The sequence below is a fragment of the Macaca mulatta genome, chromosome 11, assembly GCF_049350105.2.
Source record: "Macaca mulatta isolate MMU2019108-1 chromosome 11, T2T-MMU8v2.0, whole genome shotgun sequence".
NCBI lineage: Eukaryota > Metazoa > Chordata > Mammalia > Primates > Cercopithecidae > Macaca > Macaca mulatta.
In genome coordinates this window covers 129857082-129874311 of record NC_133416.1, presented here as the reverse complement: position 1 = coordinate 129874311, position 17230 = coordinate 129857082, and the positions used below count along the sequence as shown (strand labels likewise).

The 17230-nt window shown below is 44.2% G+C and overlaps 1 protein-coding gene across 7 annotated transcripts in view; it reads left to right on the top strand.

Annotated features, from left to right (window-relative positions):
- The first annotated feature begins 331 nt into the window (after window positions 1-331).
- Window positions 332-17230, top strand: part of ZCCHC8 (zinc finger CCHC-type containing 8) — a 33161-nt gene continuing 16262 nt past the window's right edge. For 3 of the 7 annotated variants that reach the window (XM_077955613.1, XM_028830045.2, XM_015151769.3), the window contains exons 1-5: window positions 332-668; window positions 2388-2430; window positions 10059-10133; window positions 12616-12721; window positions 14016-14093. In XM_077955613.1, coding sequence (XP_077811739.1) covers window positions 470-668; window positions 2388-2430; window positions 10059-10133; window positions 12616-12721; window positions 14016-14093 — 501 coding nt within the window. In that variant the 5' untranslated portion in view covers window positions 332-469. Of the gene's footprint in view, window positions 1315-2387; window positions 2431-10034; window positions 10134-12615; window positions 12722-14015; window positions 14094-17230 lie in introns of all 7 variants that reach the window. The other 4 variants (XM_077955614.1, XM_077955611.1, XM_077955615.1 and 1 more) reach the window with 3 other exon arrangements.

Sequence of the window (17230 nt, the reverse complement as noted above, 5' to 3'; positions counted from 1 at the left end):
GTGTCTGGGTCTCGCTCTGTTGCCCAGGGTGGTCTCCAACTCCTGGGCTCACGTGATCCTCCCGCCTCGGCCTCCCGAATGGTTGGGATTACAGGCGTGAACCACCGCCCCCTGGCCCCATATTGCTTTAGCGCATTCTGACCTACTCCGGCTTTCTTCGCGTTTCAAAAAGCACCAATCCCAGGATGCAATGCAGACAATGAGTGCCAGTCGCTTAGAAACCACACGTCCCAGCATGCCATATTCCGGGCAATCGCTAGCCCCGATAGGCCCCGCTGCATTCTGGGAGTTGTAGTCTCTAGCGACTGGCCCCGCCCCGTGTGCAGCTTTCGCGGCCTGCGTCTGGACAAAACCCTAGCGGGTGGCTCCGCGCGGCCAGAGCTCTGGAGAGTGGTGGCGCCTTCCAACCTTCGTCCCCCAGCCCTGGTGGCCGGCTCCGCCTCTTCTCGAATCTTTTCCACAGCCCAAAATGGCGGCGGAGGTGTATTTTGGCGATCTAGAGCTGTTCGAGCCGTTCGACCACCCAGAGGAGTCGATTCTGAAGCCCGTTCACACTCGCTTCAAGGACGAGGACGGCGACGAGGAGGACGAAAATGGGGTCGGCGACGCGGAGCTACGGGAGCGGCTTCGGCAGTGCGAGGAGACCATCGAGCAGCTCCGCGCCGAGAATATCCTTCCCGCTCGCTGGGCCCTGTCACCCGGGCGTGGGGCCGGGGCAGCGCCGGGAGAGGGTGAGGGCGCGGGCGGAAATTCCAGGAGGGCCAGAATTCCAAGTGATTTCTGTCACCCGCCGGCGGGCCGAGAGTCTAGGGTTTGGGGCGCGCAGGCTGCCCCGGCGCCTCGGCGCAGACCTCTTCCCCTCAGGGAGGCCGTCTCCTGACCAGACCCACTCTTGCCTCCCACCCGGGTTTAGGGTTATTTTAGGCTGCTCACCTGACAGATTGTACACAGGCCCCTGCTTGCCCGCCTCTTTTTGAGGTCGTGATAAGGTTTCATATTTTGCAGCCACGCTCAAGTTGTGCCGTCATGTTATAGTTGTAGGTGATGAAATACCGGCTGCTTAGACGCGGGATCAGTTTTTATACCGGGGCAAACGCTAGTGGTCCCAGAATGCAGAGTTGGGGACCTCAAGGAATCCGGGTGTGCTGAGATAATTGGTTAATTGCTTGATTTAAATTGGGGATTAATTTTAGAGTTCTTCCAGTCGGAGCTCGCTTCTGTGCTGAAGATGCTTTGCAGCACCTTGGGAAAAAGCGCCAAAGAAGTTTCTGTTAGACTTGAGTTACAAGATTGCAGATTTTTCTTGATTTGCTAGTATGTTTTTTTACGTTCTTAGGAGTTTTATAGGTAGATAGATAACTTTGGTTCGGGTAGTTTTCCTTTTAAAATTTGTAGGGAGAACTGAAGGTGACTGGTATGTTAGCTTTTTTGGAGGGACGGGATGGGGGAATGGGGTCTCACTATGTCGCCCAGGCTGGAGTGCAGTGGCACGATCTCGGCTCACTGCAACCTCCGCCTCCCGGGTTCAAGCGATTCTCCTGCCTCAGCCTCCCGAATAGCTGGGATTACAGGCGCCCGCCACCACGCCCAGCCAGGATATCAGCTTTTGAGGTTTTTGAAGCCTGATTTATTTTTTCAGAATGTCATCTTCCTCCACATTGTGAGGAAAATTTTCGAAATACAAAAATTGAAGCCGGGCACGGTGGCTCACGCCTGTAATCCCAGCACTTTGGGAGGCCGAGGCGGGCTGATCACAAGGTCAGAAGTTCGAGACCAGCCTGGCTAACATGGTGAAACCTTGCCTCTACTAAAGATACAAAAAATTAGCCGGGCGTGGTGGTGCGTGCCTGTAATCCCAGCTACTCGAGAGGCTGAGGCAGGAGAATCGCTTAAACCTGGGAGCGAAGGTTGCAGTGAGCCGAGATCACACCATTGCACTGGAGCCTGGGCGACAGGGCGACACTCTGTCTCAAAAAAAATGAAAAGTTGAAAGGATTCTACAGTGGATATCCATAGATTTATTCCACATTCTAAAGTTGTTAACAGCTCGTTATACTGCATTCTCTTTATCACATAGTGGTTGTTGAAAGGTTGTTCACAGGAACACTGATGATTTAATAATGTTTTGGGTTCGGTTTGTTAGTCTGTAGAACTTCAGGATCGTGTCTTAGAATGTATGTTCGAAAGGATAAAAACTGTATTTTAATTTTGGGTTTCAAAACCCTACCCCTGCAACAAAATAGAAGCTCAATAAGTGTGTCATCCTCAAAATATCCGTGGGTCTTTTATCTTTATAATATTCTGATACCAAAAGTTACAGTAGTAGTAGTTGAATTTTATGATCTGCCTTATTAAATGAGGGCTTATCCTCCTTAACAAATAATAACATCAAGAACTTAAACGAAAATTGAACATTCTAACTCGACCAAGGTATGAGACTTTTGAAATTAATCCATAGTTGTCCCTTATTATTTATCCTGATACTAATATTTAATCACAATTTCTTTGTAAAAAGTGTATGCGATTTTTGTATCATTTTTATTTGTTTAGCATACTCTGAAGAAGTCAAAGTAATAGTTCTTTATTTGTGGGGATAAGGTCTGAATTCTCATAAGTGGATTAAAATTGTAAGCTCAATAATGGGTGAAAGTATTTATGAAACAAAATCCAGAAAATGTTTACTTAATGTTCAGAATAGGCAAGTTGTTAACCTAGCTATTCCTATTTAACAAACATTTCTACAAAGTTAGAATTAAAATTACAGTATTGGCTGGGTCTGGTGGCTCATGCCTATAATTCCAGTACCTAAAAAAAAATTATAGTATTGTGGGCCAAGTGCAGTGGCTCACGCCTGTAATCCCAGCACTTTGGGAGGCCAAGGTGGGCGGATCACTTGAGGTCAGTTCGAGACCAACCTGGGTAACGTGGTGAAACCCTGTCTCTACTAAAAATACAAAAATAAGCTGGGCATGGTGGTGGATGCCTGTAATCCCAGCTACTTGGGAGGCTGAGGCAGGAGAATCACTTGAACCCGGGAGGTAGAGGTTGCAGTGAGCTGAGAGTGACAAGAGCGAAACTCCATCTGAAAAAAAAAAAAAAAAGATTATAGTATTACTCTAGCTGAAGATTTATTTACATAGTTAAAATGTGTTCATAAATAGAAACAATGGAAGAATCAGCATTTTAGAAGAAAAAGTAACGTGCCTTTGAAAAAGATACAGTGTGTAGATTTGCATTTAGGCATCTGATTTTATGTTTTTTTTGTTTGTCTGTTTTTGTTTTCGTTTTGTTTTTGAGACGGAGTCTCGCTCTGTCGCCCAGGCTGGAGTGCAGTGACACAATCTCGGCTCACTGCAAGCTCTGCCTCTTGGGTTCACGCCATTCTCCTGCCTCAGCCTCCCAAGTAGCTAGGACTACAGGCACCCCCACCACCCCCGGCTAATTTTTTTGTATTTTCAGTAGAGACGGAGTTTCACCGTGTTAGCCAGGATGGTCTTGATCTCCTGACCTCGTGATCCGCCCGCCTTGGCCTCCCAAAGTACTGGGATTACAGGTGTGAGCCACTGCGCGCGCCTGGTCATGTTTTTGTTTTTGTTTGAGACAACATCTAGCTGTATCACTCAGGCTGGTGTACAGTATTGCAATTATAGCTCACTGAAGCCTTGATCCTCCTGCCTCAGCCTCCCGAATAGCTAGGACTACAGGCAGACACCACCACGCCCAGCTATTTTTTTTTTTTTTTCTAATAGAGTCAGGATCTTGCTTTGTTGCTCAAGCTCAAATTCCTGGCCTCAAGTGATCCTTCTGCCTAGGCCTCCCAAAGTGCTATAATTACAGGCATGAGCCACCATGCCCAGCCTAGGCACCTAACTTTAACAAAAATATTAAATGCTGGTATCTCAAAATATAAATTTATTTAACAGTCACTAAATCTAAAGTATTTGTTAAAGTACAGATTATGAGAAATGGTATTTTCAAGCTTTCAGAATTTGGAGGTGCCATGATATAAGTTCACATGCGCTTTGTTATTTATTTTTATTTATTTTTAATTTTTTTGAGACAGAGTCTCACTCTATTCCCCAGGCTGGAGTGCGGTGGTACTATCTCAGCTCACAGCAACCTCCACCTCCTGGGTTCAAGCAATTCTCCTGCCTCAGCCTCCCAAGTAGCTGGGATTACAGGTGCCCACCACCACACTCAGCTAATTTTTATATTTTTAGTAGAGATGGGGTTTCACTATGTTGGCCAGGCTGGTCTCAAATTCCTGGCCTCAAGTGATCTGCCCACCTCAACCTCCCAAAGTGCTGGGATTACAGGCGTGAGCCACTGTGCCCAGCCTCACATGTACTTTTTAGTCCTTGGCACCAGTGGGAATAACTGGCTGCAGTGGTGACTACAAGTTTAAATTTTAGAATTTAGAAATATTTCAGATTTTTTTTTTTTTTTTTTTGAGACAGAGTCTCGCTCTGTCACGTAGGCTGGAGTGCAGTGGCGTGATCTCGGCTCATTGCAACCTCTGCCTCCTGGGTTCAAGCAATTCTCCTTTCTCCCGCCTCAGCCTCCTGAGTAACTGGGACTACAGGTGCCTGCCACCACGCCTGGCTAATTTTTTTGTATTTTTAGTAGAGATGGGGTTTCATCGTGTTGGCCAGGATGGTCTTGATCTCCTGACCTCATGATCTGCCTGCCTCAGCCTCCTGAAATGCTGGGATTACAGGTGTGAGCCACCCACCCGGCCAATATTTCAAATTATCTTCCTTATATCTCATCGTCCTTTCTCTATGTGAGCTCACTTTGTGTATCTAAACTCAGTTTTGGCTGGGCACAATAGTTCACACCTGTAATCTCAGCACGTTGGGAGCATTGCTTGAGACCAGAAGTGGGAGACCAGTCTGGAAAACATGGTGAGACCCTATCTCTAGAAAAAATTTTTTAAAAATTAACTGGATGTGGTGGCATGTGCCTGTAGTCTCAGCTACTTGGGAGGCTTAATAAAATAAACTGATTTTTGATTAGGTTTTAAGTATATTAAATATAACTAGGATTCCTCATAAAAGTCGTAATTTTTATATAAGATATTTTATTTAGATAAGTATACATTTTCTAATGGAGTCAATCATTTAAACATTTAATATTTATCTTAAATTGGGTGATTTTTATCTGAGTTCAAATGATTACCGCGTCATATATAGGCTTTGCCAGTTTATAAGCACAAAGGATTAGCATCATGAAAAAGAAATAAATTAGTATTTTCTTAGAATTAGTGCCCTCCATATTGTCAGGCTGATAAAGTGTTGTACAGAAAACCAAGGAAAAAAGACAAATGAAATTATTTAGATAAAATTTGTACTCTCATGTCTCTTGATTTAGTCCTTATTTTTGAAACTTATAATCAGAAGTGTCTCCTGGTTTTTTGTTTTTTTTTTGTTTGTTTGTTTTGTTTTTGTTTTTTTCGAGACAATTTCTCACTCTGTCATCTAGGCTGGAGTGTAGTCACGCAGTTACTGCTCACTGCAGCCTCATCCTCCCAGGCTCAAGTGATCCTCTCATCTCAGCCTCCTGAGTAGCTGGGACCATAGGAACATGCCATCACACCTGGCTAACTTTTGTATTTAGCTTAGAGATGGGGTTTTGCCAAATTGCCAGACTGGTTTCAAACTCCTAGGCTCAAGTGATCCTCCTGCCTCGGCCTCCCAAAGTCCTGGGGTTACACTGGGCTTAGTCTGTTTCTCCTCTTTTTTTTTTTTTTGAGATGGAGTCTCACTCTGTCGCCCAGGCTGTAGTGCAGTTGTGTGATCTCGCCTCACTGCAACCTCTGCCTCCCAGGTTCAAGTGATTTTCCTGCCTCAACCTCCTGAGTAGCTGGGATTACAGGTGCACACCACCTAAAAATAAAAATTTTTGTATTTTTAGTAGAGACAGTTTTTCACCATGTTGGTCAGGCTGGTCTCAAACTCCTGACCTCATGATCCACCCACCTCGGCCTCCCAAAGTGCTGGGATTACAGGCATGAGCCATCGTGCCCAGCCCTCTCCTCTTTATTTAATTAATAAACATTTTGTTGGGGTTTGTTTGTTTTACTTTGTTTGTTTTTGAGACAGAGCCAGAGTGTCACTCTGTTGCCCAGGCGTGAGTGCTACGGCATGATTTTGACTCACTGCAGCCTTTGACTTCTGGGTTCAAGCCATTCTTTCACCTACACCTCCCGAGTAGCTGGGGCTACAGGTGTGTGCCACCACACCCGGATAATTTTTCTGTTTTTTGGTAGAGACGGGGTTTCACCATGTTGGCCAGGCTGGTCTCCAACTTCTGATTTCAGGTGATCTGCCATCCTCAGCCTCCCAAGGTGCTAGGATTACAGGCATGAGCCACTTTGCCCGGCCTTCTTTTACTTTTATTGTGAAAATATACAAGAAATGAAAAGAACAGTATGGTTAACACCCATATTTTCCTCACTTAATTTAACATTTAATATTTTTACCATATTGCCTTCTTCTAATCGCATACACATTTCAGCCCAAATATTTCAATGTGTATTTTTAAAAATAGAGACTTTTTCATGCATAACCACCACTCAATTATCACACCTAATAACTGGCATGACTTCCTTAATCATGTCCCTACCATATTCAAATTTCTCCAACTGTGAGTATATTTATAGCTGGTTTATCAAACTGGACTCAATTTAGGAACCATACAGCTGCATGTGACTTTTAAAAACATCCCTGGTTGGCCAGGCGTCTTGCTCTGTCACCGAGGCTGGAGTGCAGCCTCAGCCTCCTGAGTTACTGAGTTTACAGGCATGTGCCACCATGCATGGCTTATTTTTGTATTTTTTTTTTTCTTAGTGGAGACAGGGTTTCACCATGGTGGCCAGGCCAGTCTCGAACTCCTGACCTCGTGATCTATCCTCCTCTGCCTCCCAAAGTGCTGGGATTGCAGGCGTGAGCCACTGCACCCAGCCTCTTATTTTATTTCTTTACTTGATATGGACAATTCCAAATAGAGACATTTATTTCACATGCTATACAGGTAAAGGAATATGAGGCAGGTGAGAAGAGGAAGAATCAGACATTTATCTGGCCCCAGGTTACCCATGGGATATATTACAGGTTTTTAGGCTACATTCTAGTTCTGTTTTTTGTAGTATTTGAAAGTCAAATCCAGGAATAGTATACTTTTTTTATATCTCTTCTTTAGAATCTTGGATTTGAGATATTTAGTACAATATGCTTTGCCCTCCAAGAGTCTATCTATTTATAAAGTGTTCTTTCGTATATACTTCCAAGCCACATTCATTTAGATTCCTTTAGAAATACACCAGGCACAGGCCGGGCACGGTGGCTCACGCCTGTAATCCTAGCACTTTGGGAGGCCAAGGCAGGCAGATCACGAGGTCAGGAGATCGAGACCATCCTAGCTAACATCGTGAAATCCCGCCTGTACTAAAAATACAAAAAAATTAGCCAAGCATGGTCACGGGCGCCTGTAGTCCCAGCTACTCGGGAAGCTGAGGCAGGAGAATAGCATGAACCCAGGAGGCAGAGCTTGCAGTGAGCCGAGATCGAGCCACTGCACTCCAGCCTGGGCGAGAGAGCGAGACTCTGTCTCAAAAAAAAAAGAAAGAGCCAGGCGCGGTGGCTCACGCCTGTAATCCCAGCACTTTGGGAGGCCGAGGCGGGCGGATCACAAGGTCAGGAGATCGAGACCACGGTGAAACCCCGTCTCTACTAAAAATAGAAAAAATTAGCCGGGCGCAGTTGTGGGCGCCTGTAGTCCCAGCTACTCGGGAGGCTGAGGCAGGAGAATGGCGTGAACCCGGGAGGCGGAGCTTGCAGTGAGCCGAGATCGCGCCACTGCACTCCAGCCTGGGCGACAGAGCGAGACTCCGTCTCAAAAAAAAAAAAAAAAAAAAAAAAAAAAAAAAAAAAAAAAAAAAAAAAAAAAGAAAGAAAGAAATATACCAGGCACGGTGGCTCACTTCTGTAGCCCAAGGTCTTTGGGAGGCCAAGGCCGGCAGATCACCTGAAGTCAGGAGTTTGAGACCAGCATGGCCAACATGATGAAACCCCATCTGTACTAAAAATACAAAAATTAGTCAGATGTGTGGCACATGCCTATAATCCCAGCTACTAAGGAGGCTGAGACAGGAGAATTGCTTGAACCTGGGATGTGGAGGTTGCAGTGAGCTGAGATCTCGCCACTGCACTCCAGCCTGGGCAACAAAGCGGGATTCTGTCTCAAACAAAAAAAGAAAGAAAAAAGAAGTATATTCTTGGCCAGGCATGATGACTCACACCTGTAATCACAGCACTTTGGGAGGCTGAGGCAGGCGGATCACTAGGTCAGGAGTTCGAGACCAGCCTGGCCAACATGGTGAAACCCCGTCTCTACTAAAAATACAAAAATTGGGCCAGGCGTGGTGGCTCACGCCTGTAATCCCAGCACTTTGGGAGGCCGAGACGGGCAGATCATGAGGTCAGGAGATAGAAACCATCCTGGCTAACACAGTGAAACCTCGTCTCTACTAAAAATACAAAAAAATTAGCTGGGTGTGGTGGCAGGCGCCTGTAGTCCCAGCTACTCAGGAGGCTGAGGGAGGAGAATGGTGTGAACCCGGGAGGCGGAGCTTGCAGTGAGCTGAGATCGCACCACTGCACTCCAGCCTGGGCAACAGAGTGAGACTCCATCTCAAAAATAAATAAATAAATAAAATAAAAATAAAAATACAAAATTAAGCTGGGTGTGGTGGCACTCGCCTAAAATCCCAGCTACTCAGGAGGCTGAGGCAGGAGAATTGCTTGAACCTGGGAGGCAGAGGCTGCAGTGAGCTGAGATCGCCCCACTGCAATCCAGCCTGGGCAACAGAGCGAGACTCTATCCCCCCACCCCAAAAAAAAAGGAAGTATATTCTTGTAACCTGCTCGTTTACTTGTTTACCTAGTCCTTCCTTCCCTCCCCCTAATTTGTAAGGAAGCTAACCATTAGGCAAACTGTTTGGTTGAAAACTGAAAGATTAACTGCAGTTCTTAATTTGTTGTTAAACATTTAAAAAAAAGTTAAGTGATGCCTCTGTATAAAATTATTAAAGTAGATAGAATTGGTGAAAATGTATAATTTTCTTGCGAAAACTGCAGTATGTGTAAAATACTATATGATCTTTGGTACTTAAGAATTTTAAGGCTGGTGAGATGGTTCACAGCTGTAATCCCAGCACTTGGGGAGGGCGAGGCAGGTGGATCCCTTGAGCTCAGGAGTTCAAGACCAGCCTGGCCAACATGGCAAAACCCTGTCTCCATAAAACATACAAAAATTTGCTAGACATGGTGTTCTGCACCTGTGGTCCCAGCTACTTGGGAAGGTGAGGTGGGATTGCTTGATCCCGGGAGGCAGAGATTGCAGTGATCCAAGATCTCGCCACTGCACTGCAGCATGAGCGACAGAGTGAGAACCTGTCTCAAAAAAGAAAAAAAAAATGTGGGGAGCGGGGAGGGATTGCATTGGGAGTTGTACCTGATGTAAATGACGAGTTGATGGGTGCTGACGAGTTGATGGGTGCAGCACACCAACATGGCACAAGTATACATATGTAGCCGGGTGCAGTGGCTCAAGCCTGTAATCCCTGCACTTTGGGAGGCCAAGACGGGCAGATCACGAGGTCAGGAGATCGAGACCATCCTGGCTAACACGGTGAAACCCCCTCTCTACTAAAAAAAAAAATACAAAAAACTAGCCGGGCGAGGTGGCGGGTGCCTGTAGTCCCAACTACTCAGGAGGCTGAGGCAGGAGAATGGCGTGAACCCGGGAGGCGGAGCTTGCAGTGAGCCCAGATTGCACCACTGCACTCCAGCCTGGGCGACAGGCGAGACTCCGTCTCAAAAAAAAAAAAAAGTGTACATATGTAACAAACCTGCACGTTATGCACATGTACCCTAGAACTTGAAGTATGATAATAATAAATAAATAAATAAAAAATGTATAAAAGTTATGCGTTTGTATATATGTATGCAAGTTTTACTTAAATGTCTTCTAAGAATATGTTCTAACTTCTGTTTTAGTGGAATATTGGTGAACGATACTAAGTTAGATGGACCTATATTACAGATTCTATTCATGAACAATGCTATTTCAAAGTAAGTAATTTTTTCCCTCTCCTAAAAATAATAATGTGTTTATGGAACAACTTTATAAATATGCCGTTTTCATTTGTACTTATATCATTTTTATTATTTTACTTAAAATGACCCTGGAGTTAAAGCGTAAGGAATCATGATTAAGAGCAAGGACATTGGGGTCACAGTGACCTGAATATCTGGACTCTTACTTTCTATGTCTGTGAACCTGGTAAGGTCACAGATCTTTGCTACATCATCCGTTACTTCACTGGAAAACAGGATAGTCATAGTAACTGCCTGTGAGGTAGCTACATGAGCACCTCTAAGAGCTCAATAAATGGCTTCTAATAAAAATCATCACTATCATTGTAACAATAACAATGACGTTCACTATTTCTCTTTCCGAATCAGGTAACTGAGTTTTCCATGTTGGCCATCTTCAAAGCCTACTCACTTGATTATTTCTTTTAACAGCAAAATAAGACTTTGCAAACCATTAGCATCAGGGTTTCGGGTGACCCTGTGCATTCCTGCAGTGCTTGCTGAGAGTTTCTAAAATGGTTTGCTCTGTCCCTTCTGCAGAGCATGGTCATAGACATTTCACAGAGTTGCTTGCTCCCTTGAAAGTCACTTAGTCATATTGTTGTCTTCTTAATGCTGACCAAGGTCAAGAAGATAGAAGGAACAATGCCAGGTCCATAACCTACTCTATCTCAGCAGAAGTGGAACCCAAGGCTCTGAGGTGGGGAAGCTGGATGCTAAATACAGCAGCAAGGTGCTGGGCACGACTGGGCTGTAGCACTATTGTCCCTCCCATGCCCAGGTTAGAATCAGTAACCCTCTAGCTCATGACGGTCTCATTTCTGCACCATTCACCTAGTGTTTAACCTGCAGAAATCTTTTTTTTCTTTTTTTTTTTTTTTGAGATGGAGTTCTGGTCTTATTGCTCAGGCTTGAGTGCAGTGGTGCAATCTCAGCTCACCACAACCTCCACCTCCCAGGTTGAAGTGATTATCCTGTCGCAGTCTCCCAAGTAGCTGGGATTATAGGCATGTGCCGCTACACCTGGCTAATTTTGTGTTTTTAGTAGAGATGAGGTTTCTCCATGTTGGTCAGGCTGGTCTCGAACTCCCAACCTCAGGTGGTCCACCCATCTTGGCCTCCCAAAGTGCTGGGATTACAGATGTGAGCCACTGCACCCGGCTTTTCTTTTTTCTTTTCTTTTCTTTTTTTTTTTTTTTTTGTGATGGAGTTTCCCTCTTTTTGCTCAGGCTAGCATGATCTTGGCTCACTGCAACCTCCACCCACTGGGTTCAAGCAATTCTCCTGCCTCAGCCTCCCAAGTAGCTGGGATTACAGGCGCCCGCCACCAGGCCCAGCTAATTTTTGTATTTTTAATAGAGACAGGGTTTCACCATGTTGGCCAGGCTGGTCTTGAACTCCTGACCTCAAGTGATGCACCTGCAGAAATCTTAAAATGTCAGAGCTACAAAATACCTAAAAGATCATCAAGTCTGTGAAAAGGAAACTGAGTCTGAGACATTATGGCTCCCCGATTACATCGTAAAAGACTTGGGCTCCTTCGACACCTCCTGAACTGAGCACTACAGAATATATGATGAGCTTGGTTCTTGACCTGGAGGGCTGGGGAAAGTAGACCTCAGTATTTTTTCTTGCTTTGCATTTTGATTTTATCTTTTCCAGTTTCATATTTATACTGGTGTTTCCTTATGTATGTATAAAGAATCTCTAGCCGGGCGCGGTGGCTCAAGCCTGTAATCCCAGCACTTTGGGAGGCTGAGACGGGCGGATCACAAGGTCAGGAGATCGAGACCATCCTGGCTAACACGGTGAAACCCCGTCTCTACTAAAAAATACAAAAAACTAGCCGGGCGAGGTGGCGGGTGCCTGTAGTGCCAGCTACTGGGGAGGCTGAGGCAGGAGAATGGCGGGAACCCGGGAGGCAGAGCTTGCAGTGAGCTGAGATCCGGCCACTGCACTCCAGCCTGGGCGACAGAGCCAGACTCAGTCTCAAAAAAAAAAAAAAAAAAGAATCTCTGGGAGGAGGATGTGGAAGACCTGAATATATATTGACTATCTTTGTGTTGCAGAAATAGATGGCCAGGAGACAGGGTAGGAAGGGAGCTTTTCATTATGTAACCATTTTACTTCTCTTGGATTTTGAACCATTTACTTGTAGTATCTATTTAAAAAATTAAGTACACAGAATTTATAAATCAAATCCGTGTATTCTTTGCACAGCTGATTGGCAGCTATGCCAATCACTGTGTTACTTTATCATAATTATTTTATTAACTTGGTAACAATATGTAATTTGTCTTAAGGAATATGTTCCTGAGTATTACAGAGAGTCGGTGATTTGTTAAACTTCTGAAAAACAACAACATTCACATTTGACATCTTATAGTAATGTGTAAGACTTCAGTCTATTGAATGTTTTACTCTGTCTGGGTTCTGACCATTTTGTCCTCTTACACAGGCAGTATCATCAAGAAATAGAGGAATTTGTATCAAATTTAGTAAAAAGATTTGAGGAACAGCAGAAAAATGATGTGGAAAAGACTGCCTTTAATCTTTTGCCCCAGGTATTTCAAATTTAAGAGACTTTAAGATTAGTAGGTTATGCGTTTCACTGCGAATTATTGGGCCACAAGGATCCTCTTGAATCAAAACCAAAATGATTAACACCATTCACCACGTCTCCTTCCACTGGCTTGCTTTTCTGAAGCCTGACTGGTTTAGCCACACGGTGTTCTATTAGATTGTGGCTCAGACTTTTTACATTGCCTAACTTGGACGTGTGGTTTTGGGCAGAAAATTAATTTTAGGCCAGAAAAAAATCTAAGTTTCTGGGGTTTACAAAAGATGGGTTCCTTTTGTCTAAAACCAACCAGCTTGTGGGCTGTCCTTTTTTCCCACTACTTGTTTTTAGAAAATCAATTGTGTGCCCAAAGAAATCTAAGAAGTTTTACAATGTGAATATTGGATCATGCATTTATGTTTAAAAAAAAAGGAGAGTGATGATATCTGAGTCTTTTTTTTTTAATTAAAAATTAAGGTAAATAGAATTTCTTAAATAAGGAATTTTAGCTGTTTATCCTCAGGCTTTGGAGAACAGAGTGTTCTGATTGATTGTGTTTTTTATCGCCTTTGGTTTTTATGTATTCTATACAATTTTTAAAGATTCAGCAAACAAAATACATTTAACAATAAAAACCATACTGAATATTATTTTTGATTCGAGGAAACTTTTGTAGTGGCTTGAGGTCTGTGAGGGTTATATTATCAGTATTGACCAGTAATGTAAAACTATGTATTTTTTTGGCCAGGCACGGTGGCTCAAGCCTGTAATCCCAGCACTTTGGGAGGCCGAGACGGGCGGATCACGAGGTCAGGAGATCGAGACCATCCTGGCTAACCCGGTTAAACCCCGTCTCTACTAAAAAATATAAAAAACTAGCCAGGCGAGGTGGCGGGCGCCTGTAGTCCCAGCTACTTGGGAGGCTGAGGCAGGAGAATGTCGTGAACCCAGGAGGCGGAGCTGGCAGTGAGCCGAGATCCGGCCACTGCACTCCAGCCTGGGCGACAGAGCAAGACTCCGTCTCAAAAAAATAAAAATAAAAAAACTTATGTATTTTTAATCTTTCTGGTTATCTGCCTTGCCAGTTTAAGTGTTGAAAGTGGCATAATTAATATTGGTAAAAAAAAGTCATAGTGCATGCTAATGCTTCAGAAGAAGCTCTCCTTTTACCTCTTCCATTCTCCCACATGAAATGTCGTTCATAAACATTCTTAGCTTAATTTCTAAACTTACTAACTTCCATTTAAACTTGTTAAAAATTGGTTACCCATTGTAATGTGTGTTTTTCTTTGTATTAGCCATCCAGTATTGTGCTAGAGGAGGACCACAAAGTGGACGAGTCCTGTGCCATTAAGAACAGCAAGGAAGCTTTCAGTGTAAGTTTGGACATTTCAGTTTTGAATTCTGCCAGTAGGTGTTTCCTATCCTATGTCAACTGGGTGGTGTTTAAAAGATAAAGTAGTATAGTCATGTCTTCACTTGATAACAGCATCTTTTTGTGGTAAATAGCAGTTTGGACTTTAGCCTCTAAATATTACAGTTTGCTTTTTAATAATAATTGCGTTGTGACCTGGGGCACAGTAAACATACTTTGGAGAACTTTGTTTTTGTATTGACCAACCACTTTGTTTATTCAAGAACTTGGATGAAGATATAGAAAGCATGCTTGTTGAACTTATACATGGCTAAAGCTGAGAGGGATAGATAGCTAATATAACAGATGGCAAATTTGGAATTTAAAGTATTGACAGTCTCAAATGGTAGGTGAAAAATAGAAGTTAACAGGGATGACCTACATTTAGGCTACAGCCAGCCTTTCAATACCTATGCAAAATTCATTAGTGTTAATACAATGTAGTAGTATGATTTTGCAGCTTATAATTTTTTTTTTTTTTTTTTTTTTGAGACGGAGTCTCACCCTGTCACCCAGGCTGGAGTGCAATGGCACAATCTCAGCTCACTGCAACCTCTGCCCCCCGGGTTCAAGCAATTCTCCTGCCTCAGCCTCTCGAGTAGCTGGGATTACAGGCGCCCAGCTAATTTTTGTATTTTTAGTAGGGACTGGGTTTCACCATGTTGGTCAGGCTAGTCTCAAACTCCTGACCTTGTGATCCGCCCACCTTGGCCTACCAAAGTGTTGGGATTACAGACGTGAGCCACCGTGCCCAGCGCAGCATATAGTATTTCAAAAGGTAATGTAACAGTGGATTATATAATATTGAAGGAAAACTGTTTTTCATGTTTATGTAGTATGATCCCATATTAGTATACCACAATTTTAGGCTGGGTGCAGTGGCTCACACCTGTAATCCCCAGTGTTCTGGGAGGCCAAGGTGGGAGGATTACTTGAGTCTAGGAGTTCCAGACAAGCCTGGGCAACATAGCCAGAACTCATCTCTACGAAAAATTCTTAAGAAATTAGCTAAGTGTGGGCCGGGCGCACTGGCTCAAGCCTGTAATCCCTGCACTTTGGGAGGCCGAGATGGGCGGATCACGAGGTCAGGAGATCGAGACCATCCTGGCTAACACAGTGAAACCCCATCTCTACTAAAAAAATACAAAAAACTAGCCGGGCGAGGTGGCGGGCGCCTGTAGTCCCAGCTAGTCGGGAGGCTGAGGCAGGAGAATGGCGTAAACCCAGGAGGCGGAGCTTGCAGTGAGCTGAGATCCGGCCACTGCACTCCAGCCTGGGAGACAGCGAGACTCCGTCTCAAAAAAAAAAAAAGAAATTAGCTAAGTGTGGCTGGGCGAAGTGGCTCACACCTGTAATCCCAGGACTTTGGGAGGCTGAGGCCGATGGATCACTTGAGGTCAGGAGTTCGAGACCAGCCTGGCTGTCATAGAGAAACCTTGTCTCTACTGAAAATACAAAAATTAGCCAGATGTGGTGGCACACACCTGTAGTCCCAGCTATTCGGGAGGCTGAGTCATGAAAATTGCTTTGAACCCAAGAGACTGAAGCTGCAGTGAGCCAAGATTCGCCGCTGCACTCCAGCCTGGGTGACAGAGTGAGACTTGGTCTCAAAAAAAAAAAATTACCCAAGTGTGGTGGCGTGGACCTGTAGTCCCAGCCACTCAGGAGGCTCAAGTGGGAGGATTGCTTGAGGTCAAGGCTGCAGTAACCCATGATTGTGCCACTGCACTCCAGTCTAGGTGACAGAGCAAGACCCTGTCTCAGAAAACAAACAAAATATATATATATATATATATATATATATATGTATCTATAGATATATATCTATATATAAAAGAAAGAGATACAGGCCTACTGGGATGACAAAGAGCCCACAAACTTTATTGAAAGGAAAATTTACAAAGGATGTCCCGTCTCTACAAATAGGATAAAGGCTGTTGTTTGTAAAAGAGTAAAAGTTACTTTAAATCACCCTTTAAAGTGCCAAGTGGCAGAATTAAGACCAGTGATTGAATTGACTACAAGAAGGTACATTTCAACTCAGCGCTTAGAAAGTTCAAATTTCTATCAGAGATGTGAAAAATGATATGACCTGGCATTCAAAAGAAAACAAAAAAAACAAGTGAAATGGCACTTCTCATTTATAAAAGTGAATTCAGTATTACTGGAGTCAAATAGGGACTGAGATGTTATCAGGGCACTTTAAAGAAAAATTTCTGAATTTGAATGAGGTAGTGTTTCATTTTCCTTCTGACCCTGAGGTTCTGGGATTGAAAGTGGCACTTGCGGCCAGGCGCGGTGGCTCACGCCTGTAATCCCAGCACTTTGGGAGGCTGAGGCGGGCGGATCACGAGGTCAGGAGATCGAGAACATCCTGGCTAACACAGTGAAACCCCATCTCTACTAAAAATACAAAAAATCAGCTGGGCGTCCTGGCAGGCGCCTGTAGTCCCAGCTACTTGGGAGGCTGAGGCAGGAGAATGGCGTGAACCAGGGAGGAGGAGCTTGCAGTGAGCCAAGATCGTGCCACTGCACTCCAGCCTGGGCGACAGAGCAAGACTCCGTCTCAAAAAAAAAAAAAAAAAAGTGGCACTTGCCTAGAAACTGGGAATTTTCTTTATTTATTAATTTAAACCTTTAACAAATACGAAAATATTTAGTGAATGCCGCTTTGTCCCAGGGATCCTTCTGGGTTCCAGGGAGACAGCAGTGAAAAGAATGGCAAAGTCCTGGCTCTCATCAAATTACATTCTAGTCGGGGAAGGTAGCGTCCTGAAGAAAAATGAAGCAGGGAAAGCAGAGAGTAGCTGTGGAGTAGGTGGTTTGCATAGTGACTGACAGCCTCTCAGAGCTGAACCTTGGATGAATTGAGGAAGTGAGTGGAGGCTGTGGTTTGCATGGGGCACTCCAGGCTATAGGAAGCATAATAGAAAGCCCAAGGCAGGAGCACTACCTGGCATGTAAGTTCTAAGCTTACTGCAGGTATTACTCGTGAAGGTGCTCTTAGGCTTCAGTTGTACAGATGAGGAAACAGAGATGGAAAGCTAAGTAACTCGCCAGTGGGTTAGTGAGTGGCAAAGCCAGGGCAGGGCTTAAAAT